This window comes from Fulmarus glacialis, unplaced genomic scaffold, assembly GCF_000690835.1.
Source record: "Fulmarus glacialis isolate BGI_N327 unplaced genomic scaffold, ASM69083v1 scaffold5764, whole genome shotgun sequence".
NCBI lineage: Eukaryota > Metazoa > Chordata > Aves > Procellariiformes > Procellariidae > Fulmarus > Fulmarus glacialis.
Genome location: NW_009208552.1, coordinates 3016 through 13212, shown reverse-complemented (window position 1 = coordinate 13212; position 10197 = coordinate 3016). Strand labels below are relative to the sequence as shown.

The following is a 10197-nucleotide window of genomic DNA, read 5'->3' as shown; positions in this document are numbered from 1 at the left end:
GCTGTGTAGACCTCCCCATGGTCAAAGAACCTTATTACTCAATGTTCATAAAGGACTAGAAAAGAGGATGAACAACACAGGTATCGGTGAAAATGTCAGGGACATCTCCTTCCAGCCTGAAAACTGACGTTATTGCTATACTGTGCTTTAGCTTTTCACTTACTTAAAACTGACAAAAACCGCTACAACTCTACTTCTTAACCCAAGGCTTCCTAGTTTCCTTAACAGTCTTGTAAGATATCTTATCAAATACCACCTGGAAATCAGAGAAGACTATATCACACCTCCCTTACACATGTGCTCATAAACTCCTTCAAGGAGTTCTAAAAAAGCAACTTTACTTTACAAAAGCCATGCTGTCTATCCCCCAGAATAATTTTTCTACATAAATTCCCTAACTCTGTTCTTTCAGTTTTAACTAATCCAACCACTAAAGATATCAGACTTGGTGGTGGTTTCCCTGATCTTTCCTAGAACCCTTTTCAAAAGTTAGGGTCACGCTATCTACTCCAAGCATTTGGGTGCCAAGACAGTTCAAGCAAGCAATTACATAAACCCCTTAATACTTCAGCAATTTCATCTTTATGTTCCTTGGTCAATTCCTAGGTCGATATCTCATAGTTCCTATAATCACAGACAAGTTCTTTGATGAAACCTCTGAAAAGAAGTGTCATGGTGTAGAAGTCACCCTGAGCTCTTCCACACTGAACACAGATGGGAAAAGAATCACCTCATTTTCATTCTTTCTGCAATAAATTGCTTTTTACCTATTTTGTTCTGTTTTCGTATTTCCTCCACCCAAATTTATAGGCCTTTTGAATCTCCCTTGCTGGCAAGTACTTCCCCTTGCTTTTAATAATTGCCCATGACTGTTTAGCCAGGTCTGCATACTTTTACCTCTTCAAGTGTTACTTGAGAAGTTTTTCATTGCATTTGTCCCTGTCAGAAAAAAGTCTACTTTGGCTGCCTCTTCATTTATAATCATCAGATAATGGCTCTATTCAGATTAGATATGCATCACTAGATCATAATAACTGCCCTCATTCCCAGCTAGCACAGATGAAGATTTACATTCAGTGAGGTTTCTTAAGATGCAGTCAGTTGTACTACGCAACACTTCTGCATTTTACATTAACTTGATTAAAATCTTATCTTTTAAGTCTAAATATGAAGTCTACCAGACTAAAAATTTGTGACACCTACGCTTGTGGTTTCAGGTAATTATCTGCTGTTTGGTGTAGCTGGTCAACCACCAGCTGAAGAAAAACATCAGAACGTGCAAACCTTCTAAATATTAACCATTTGACAGCTTTCTGGATCTGATTAGCCACGTATTTTCTCTTTTCCTGAGACTAAGCAGCACAAGGTGCTTTTCAGCTGTCACAAACCCAGAGAAGGAGGGGACACCAGCACAAGCCATGAGACTGCAAAAAGCAAAGGACTCTGACCGCTGCTAACTCAGACCTACCATGCAAACCCAACATTGGCTGGACTACCTAAAATGGCATACCCCCTCAATTGCTCTTTCAATTAGCAGGCAGTTACCTTGATTGCAGGACAGGACAGCGTCCCTGTGTTTGTGAATATTCATCTGTGCCTCTGCCAAATAACGCCATGCTGCTGGACATTGGCTAGTCTTCTGCAAACCTAATAAGAGAAGAGTTAAAAAAAGGCACTAAAAGAAGTTGCTTAGGGCTGCAAAGACACTGTAGCTGGCAGATGCTGTATTGCCATACAATGCCATCAAAAACATATTATGAATCAGATAATAAGACGCAGCTGATTTCTTCTTTGAGTCTTATTTAAACTTTTAGGCATACAGGCGTCCATGCAGTAAGGCAAAAACTAAGAAGCATGTAAGGCTCTGTTAGACTTAATTTTGCATGTAACATTAAAGAAAAAGGGGAAAAAGTGAGGAAATACACAACACTGGCTTAAGGGGCACTTTCGTTTCAAAAAAAAAAAAAAAGTCCTTTACTTTGATCAGACATTAACAGCAGCAGCCTGTAGATAACTTTATAAAATTTTTCCTAGAAGCCAGAAAAGGCCTATAGAACTTCAAGAGAGCAAGAGTGTTTCACTGAAACTTCCTGATAAACTTGCCTTAATTAAAGATTCAGTAATAAAATTGAATTTGAGGGGGGAGAGAGAGAGAGGGAGAGAGAGAGATTACTACTAAATAATGCCTTGAAGCTTCAATGCCTAAAATGCAAACACTTGGCTTACTGGGAAAGACATTATTTCCAAGCTTTATACATTTCTGCTGATACCAAGAGCCTTGCCCTTTGCATTCTCCCCTTCATGGGCAGAGCATTACACATAAAAGTAAAAATAAATAAATAAAACTATTTGGGAGATGTATCTTTTGTCAAAAACAGGATGTATGTTTTGTCAAAACATCCAATGGCCATTTAAGCCAGACAAATTTGCATTCCATGGAAGACTTTTTCCTCTTAAGAACCTGAATTTTTTATTTCAGATTTTAGGCAAGACATGTTATTTCATTGTGGTTAAGCTACTGTAGAATATTGTAAAACATTGCGAAATCCAATTTCAGAAACAGTCTTTTTCTAAACATTCTTTCTGGGTGAAAGGATGCAGGATAGCACAGCATAGCCTGACTGACTTCTGATTGCTTAGATCCCAAATGTTTATTTACCCAGCTTTCTCAATAAGAAGTTTTTAATTATCCATGGCCAGCACAGTGAGAGTGGAGAGTCTTAATTTTCCACTAGTATATTTATGAACAATTTTCGAAGAGCTTTGCCATATCAATACAAGCAAGATAATCACAGATTAGTAAGCCAACTCTTCAGCAATTCTGGCTATTGCAAAAAAAAAAAAATCCTCCGATATTTCTCTTTAGATACCCAGTATAAGTGTTTACCTAATATAAGTGTTAAAGTGGTCTTAAAATGATGTAACTTTAAAGGGAAGTCATTTTTGTTCAGGTATAGAAATGCAGTGACTAGATTAGAGGACCTGCATTATATTTTACTTTATAAATTCCACATTCCTGCATTAATTGCTATTGCTGTATTTACTGCTTCCTCTAGGTATTTCCCCAATAACAGTCAGATTAAATAGAAGTTTAAAGTTGATCACACTAAAATACTACAGAGCTGACTATAACAGCAAGGACAGACTTCAGAGATGTTATACTTAAAGGTATATTTAAAAAAAATTCAATCCCCAGTCAGAGAAAGCGTTGAGCATTCTTTTATAATCTAGCTGGTCTCAGAACTGGCAGAGTACTACACAACTATAACATTCCCAAAATATCCAGCATGAACTAGCTGGTGTTCAAGTTATAGAGCACTTATAGCTCATATTACACATTTACCTTCAGTAAGACTCTTAACAGCCTCCTTGTATTTCTTTTCTTGGAGGCATTTTATACCAAATCCAATGATGCCTGGACCACTACTTGCATCCATCTCCAAAAGCCTAGAAAAACAGTGCAGAGCCTCTTCCGACAAAGTACCTAGTTTCAGAAAAAGAAATATTTTATAGAGTTTTAGATTAAAAAAAAAATATACAACAGCATACCTTATTTACATAAATTTGACCCTTATCCTCAAAGTAATGAATTTATTAACTAAAATTTTTTCCAAAGGTACTACATACTTATCACCCTCCACCCCCAAACCAAACCCAAAAACCAAGTAGGAATCTAAATACCCAGTACCACCAAACAAAATAAACCGTCAGTTTTGAAATCTGAATTTTTAACCACTCATGTTAAATTACTGCAGGTATACTTCCTTTATTAATAAAAACTAATTCCTTCATATGCTTTTCATGTAAGCCCAGCTGAATGCCCACATGTCAAAATCTGCCTCAAATAAACCACAATAATTTCCTTCCAAAGCAGGCATTTGTGTACCTACAAACTTGCTGTGATGAGTTTGCTGAAACAGTCCTGCTGTGAAACCACGTAATTTAATGTCTTGGCTTAATTTTAACTGATGCCACTAACGTTTTACAGCTATGTTTGGCTGTGATTGTAGACTTGGCAGTCCTTGCTTAAAGCAACAGTTATGACTTGCAGCAACAGCCTTTGAACTACTGTTTTCTTTAAAAAATTATGGACTCGTTTGACATAAAGGTTGCCTTTGGTTTGCATTTGGTAAAGGTGACTAATAATGCATCCGAGTTAAAAGCCTGCAAGATTGGGGCGTGAAAGACTATGACATGGATGACTCAGATATAAACAAACAGCCTTACTGAAACCTAAACATCATCCTCCTCACCCCAAGATGGCTGTGGGATGGTGAGAGCACTGGCATATAAGAACTGTGCCAACCAGATGCTCCTTTTCCTTTGGAAATTAGTTTCTGCACGTTTCTCCAAACTGTAAAGCATTCTCATGTGGAAATGAGAGTCTGGGCCTCATTTGTCTCCATCCTTTCAAATCAAAGTGAAAAATTCTCTTTTATTTTATGTTGCTATGGCATTGCACGAAGCCTACCTTCAAAACTGGAAAAGGCATTCTTCTACCTAAGCTGAAAGTTATTTCTCTCTATAAAAACCAGAGGGTTTTTTTTCCTGATCTTCTTTCCTTGTTTTAAAAAGAAATAAAATCAACTTCTGATGCCTTGAACAATAAAATGAAAAACCAAAATTTAGTAGTTATCTTTGAAAATGCTGAGAAAGTGTCCAACACTACTGCAATGTGAACTACTGAAAATAGCAGTTGTATGTTTTCAGATCCCTGCACTATTGAACACACCACATTTGGATTGTTTCCCTCAGAGATTCTCCTTTTCCACTTAGAACAAGTATCTAAACAGATCTGTTTACACAGATCTGTTTACTCCCTATTCACCAGGCATTCTTTTGAATAAAGTTTCACAAATATTTCTCTGTTTTTTTCACCAAGAGAGATTTTCTGTGTCAAGAATAACCTAAGTGTAGCCCATCTCAGCCTTAGACCACTGGTTAACATTCTCCATTCCCTCTTCTAAGCTTAAGAAACTAATCTTCATTTATCTGGAGAGGCTGCTTTCGAGTTTTGTGAGGTATTTGTTCTCTGCGACTTTGTACGTTGCCAGAGTTGGACTTAACTCGCAGAAGCTTTTTGCCAATTTACAGTCACCACTCAGTTACAGAGCTAGGAAATAGCAAAGCATAGGACTAAACACTTTTCATTTCCAGACAGGCAGAACTATAACATAAAAGTAAATAGTGCACTTGTATTGGGTCGTGAAGGGTAAAAACTTGTAAAAAGATTGCCACAAAACTAACTATAAAAGAAATCTTTTAAGCCCCAAAAATGTCTAAACCCATCCTACTCACCTAATTGAATAAAGTGCAAGCAAAGTACTTCTAAAGGATAACTCTCAGTAGGATACAAAGCCATCATATCATTACAGGCCTTCTCCAACCTAGCTGTTTCATGAGGAAACTTGAAAAGAAAAAAATAAGTAGTTATTTGTGTGAATTATCAGAGGTGGAATATTACATCTATTCTCTGATGAAGATAGATTAACATAATCTTACTTTTGACAAGCACTGAATAAAGTCCTTGTAAAGATTTTGGTGGTCTTCACCAGGAACAGTGTCAGCAGAGTTCACGGCATGTTCAAACGCAGTCAAAAGCTGAAATAAGAAATAATTAGGAGTGCAACAAAGACTCTAGGAAAATGTTATCTTCACTGAATAGAATAGTTCAGTTGGAAGAGACCTACAACAATCATCTAGTCCAACTGCCTGACCACTTCAGGGTTGACCAAAAGTTAAAGCATGTTATTAAGGGCATTAACCAAATGCCTCTTAAACGCTGACAGGATTGGGGCATCGACCACCTCTCTAGTAGGCCTGTTCCAGGGTTTGACCACCCTCTCGGTAAAGAAATGCTTCCTCACGTCCAGTCTGAACCTCCCATGACGCAGCTGTGAACCATTCCCATGCTCCTGTCCCTGGATCCCAGGAAGAAGAGCTCAGCACCTCCCTCTCCACATTCCCTCCTCAGGAAGCTGCAGAGACCACTGAGGTCGCTCCTCAGCCTCCTTTTCTCCAAACTAGACAAGCCCAAAGTCCTTAGCTGCTCCTCACAGGACATGCCTTCCAGCCCTTCCATAGCTAAGTGGATAGTTATATGTTATTATCTGGATCCTACTCATTAAGTTCACTAGTACTGTGAACAGAGCAAGGCACACAGCAAGTTCCTTACCACGAAGTAGTACTCAAACAGGATCCAAACCACGTTAATTGTCTAATACAAGAGGAAGTAGCTATGTACTGTTTCATAATGTAGGAAGGTACAAGGTACAAGGAAGGCAAAATTTGTAAGAACAGAGATTCTTCTTCATATCTAATCCCAGTCCAAAGAAGGACTCGGTACCACAAACCTAGGTTACTATCCTTTACGGTTAGCTGTCAGCCTACCCCCTGTTCTAGTCTAGAAATCTAGTCTTTTATTTCTTGACTCCTTATCCATGGGAGAACACAGGCACCACAGAGTGCAGGCTACCAAAAAAGCATGCTAAACAAAACACTGCCCATAGTTCATCACAAGTGAAATACTGAACAGGATGCTGCCTTCAATGCCACAGCCTTCCAGGTTCAGATGCTTTACTCAGAAACGCAGCAAAGTGAACTGTAGATCTGCATGTGAAACCCATTCCTGATATTTATGCAATGTTTGTCTTTTTTAAACTCCTTGTCCCCAAAAAAGAAAGCACGGCTGCCTGCAGCACCTCTTTTCTATCATAGCTCATAAGTTAGAGCATTTGCCTTCTCAAGAAGTAGAGATCCAGATTCAATTTTCTCCTGTCTCAAATTATTTCAATTTGTATTTTCCACCTTTCTGGAGCACTGCTATCAAGCAGACTGATGATGGGAAATTTCCACCCTTCCTATTGAATGAGGTTATTCTTGCAAGAACAGATAAATCAGACAAAACAAAATTAACTTTGGCCATAGAGAACACAGGATCAGTATAATTCATGATCATTCTGTTTGCTCCAATTAGCTTTGACATTCTCCTAAGAAGGGAGAGCTTAAAATCTACGGGAGAAAGGGAAATTTGAAGCCAAACATTGCTATCTAAGATAAGCACTATGTAGAAAGAAAAGGAGAAACAGCGCAAAGCTACCTTTCACCCTGGGGAGAAAGCGGGAGGGAGTTTCTTGTTTTGAAGAACACCTACATTCTAGACTCTGTCAAAGCTTATGAACGATGCTTATGAATGATGCTTCTCATAACATGCAGAGGTAGAACAATGCATCACCATGCTACAGTGCAAACTTGGACTCCTGCAGAACTTAGGAGGCAGTTAATGAAAGAGTTCCAGGACGACTTCTTGGATTTAGGTGCCTTATTCCACCTAAGGCCCATCTCAGGCTGCTGCACCCTCAGTTTCTGTCAGAAGGTAAAATCACCCACCTTTTCCTGAGAATTTTAGTACTACTGCACATTAATGAAACAAGCAGTCACAAGATTTGTATGGTTTTTAAGGCTTCATTTGAAGTCTAGCTGCACTGTGCATATATATGTATCTAGATGAGTAGGAGTGAGAAACATTACCGACTGCTCAGTCTTATTATCCTGGTTTTGTGTACTGTCTTTCAGTAACTGGATCATCTTCTTCCAAAGTTGATGCAGCTCTGCCTTTTCTGCACCTTCCTCTTGTTTCCTTTGTATTAGTTTCTGCCATGTTTCAGCCACCTGTCAAGAGGAAACAAATGAGCCATGCTGTCACTCCTTAAAGAACTGGAGGTCTGACACAAGCTTTCCAACTACAGCCAACTCTACCACACTAGGGTAGACAACAGAGTAACGTTTGAAGTAACAACCCAGATTTACCTGCTTTCTGATTAAAGCAATAACAAGTCCCAAAGCATTGTGTGGGACCTCCCCACCTTCCAAGGTACAGTAAATAAGAGAGGTAACATCAAGAGTATGAATTCTGACTCTGGCTCCTGGAGGAAATCAACAGTAAAAATAGACCTAAACAGTCCTCCAATAAACTTTGAAGAAAAAATGGAAGCCTTGTTGGATCTACAGCACTATGAACAGAAACAGAAGAACAGCAGCAGTACCTGTTGAAATTCCAGTGTGGAAAAATCAACAGAAATGGAAAAGAGAAAATAGGACCCTGAAGCCTAATTTGTGGTTTCCTATTGCACATAGAGCAAGTCTGCCTTCATATGCTAAACTATTAACATTCAATTTAGTTTCAGAAACTGGTATACAAAGAGGCTTTGGAAGTAATTAATAGTCTTGAGCCTGATGCTAAGTGATATGTAAAATTTTTCATCTTCCATTGTTGGAGAAAAGGGGAGAAGGTGACATGGAGTAAGACCATGCACCACCTTATAAGAAAGCAACCTTTTTCAAAGAGAACAGCATAACAGCAGAAATATGTATCCTGTAACATTACTAGAGAGACTATAGGCAATGTTACTGTTGAACCATTCAGGCATTTAACAGCTCCACCTCGTGGTGAGCTGACCAGAGCCATGACTATTTCTGCAAGGGTCATGCTGACACAGACTTTGGGAGGGCTGAAGCCTGGGCTGCCCTGGACCACTTTGCATGTCCTTATCGTTGCGTATGCGATGCAATATGTAAGCCACAGGCTATCATGTTCAGGCTGCATACAAATTCCACCTTACCCTCTGGCACGAAATATCAGGGACAGTCCAGGATCACCACACCAGTGAAGGGCTAACCAGATACCTCTATCTGGCCAAGCTAGGCAAAGGACACCCAACTCGCACATACTGCATATAAATGTGCATTTGGGATCATGCTTGACTCCTACAAATAAAGCAGAAGAGGGGGAAGTTGCACCCTTTCAGCCTGTAATATCCTAACAACCTTTGTCAAGTTTTGTCAGTTTAACGGATGGCATCCAAGTCTTACGCAGTGGAAAAGACAGGAATATAGTTAAAATCAGTTCCTCCTGGTACTGGTCCACAAGAAGAATTTAAGTGGTCTGTGGCCCAAAAAATTGGGGATTCCTTGATGAAAAGTAGCTAGTTCTAACAAGAAATTCCCATTTGATCAGAAGACGGAAAGTAAAGTAGTCAACCCACCTCTAAATATTTCTTTTCTTGATGATATAGTTCCACAAGCTTGTTACATACATCACACCATTTCTGCTTGTCACCACTACAAAGGAGGAAGAAAATCCCACACAAACAAGCTAAGTTTTCCATAAAACAGTGTAACATTTTTCTAATTCTGACAAATAATTTTTTAGTAGGTTCAGCTGCCAAACAAATATTTAGAATAAATACTACAGATTGTCCTAAAAGTTTTACTCATTGCCACTGTAACTGAGTTTAAAAAAATGACTTTAAGGGATTGTGCTTTTCTTTTTGAACAATTTTCAAATTAAGGAAACAAATCAAACACTCCAGTCAGCTACAGTGACAGCTGAGAGTTAGATTTGTTTAGAACTGTACCTATATGAATCAGATGACATATATTCTGTGATCTTAAAAGCAGAGAAAAATAAGCCTACTTATTAATGCAGACAATGAACTATCAGAGCCAAATGCTTCAAGGCAGTGAGTTTAGACAGAGGACACAGGGCAACATTAGAATTCTCTAATCTACTAACCTCAAGTACAATTACTCCAAGAGTTTTTGCCCTGTCAAAAGGAACAGGATCAAGAATCCTTATACAGGTACAGAAAACCTTAGTAACAAGTGCTTACCCGCACTGATGTGACAAGGGTTTAAAAAAAATAAACTTGCAGACTATCCTATGTATGAGCAATGGCATTCACTGAACCAGAAACGTTAGACTGAATTATGGTATTCAATATTCTTTACCTTTCATAGAGTTCCAAGAGCTTTTGGTACACATCTGCTAAGTCTCCTTTGACATCTATTTGGTTGGATTTCTCATATAAATTTGCTAATCCCTTTAAAAAAAAAAAAAGATAAAAAATAAGTAACATTTGATGTCAACAGTTATGTTAGGAGAACACTGCGAGTACCGCCTACAAAAATTATTTCATTGCCTTCAGGGGGGTCAAGTGTTTAGTAATGTATTAATCTCTGAGCAGAATCTATGTTGGTACTTCTCTACAGCCTTATGAATCTATTTATTCTAACTTAAAAGCTTTCCTCACTTTCTTAATGTGCTGGTTTTGGCTGGGTAGAGTTAATTTTCTTCATAGTATGGGGCTCTGTTTTGGATTTGTGCTGGAAACAGTGTTGATAACCCAGGGATGTTTT

At 38.6% G+C, this 10197-nt stretch overlaps 1 protein-coding gene across 1 annotated transcript in view; it reads right to left on the bottom strand.

Annotated features, from left to right (window-relative positions):
- Positions 1-1545: 1545 nt before the first annotated feature.
- LOC104075861 (tetratricopeptide repeat protein 37-like) overlaps positions 1546-10197 on the bottom strand; it is a gene marked incomplete at its 3' end in the record, with an annotated part of 10677 nt that continues 2025 nt past the window's right edge. The window contains exons 3-9 of the mRNA XM_009576518.1: positions 9790-9881; positions 9045-9120; positions 7531-7671; positions 5503-5601; positions 5299-5407; positions 3344-3484; positions 1546-1647 (exon numbers count right to left, since the gene is read on the bottom strand). Of these exons, the coding sequence (XP_009574813.1) occupies positions 1546-1647; positions 3344-3484; positions 5299-5407; positions 5503-5601; positions 7531-7671; positions 9045-9120; positions 9790-9881 (760 nt within the window). The remainder of the gene's footprint in view (positions 1648-3343; positions 3485-5298; positions 5408-5502; positions 5602-7530; positions 7672-9044; positions 9121-9789; positions 9882-10197) is intronic.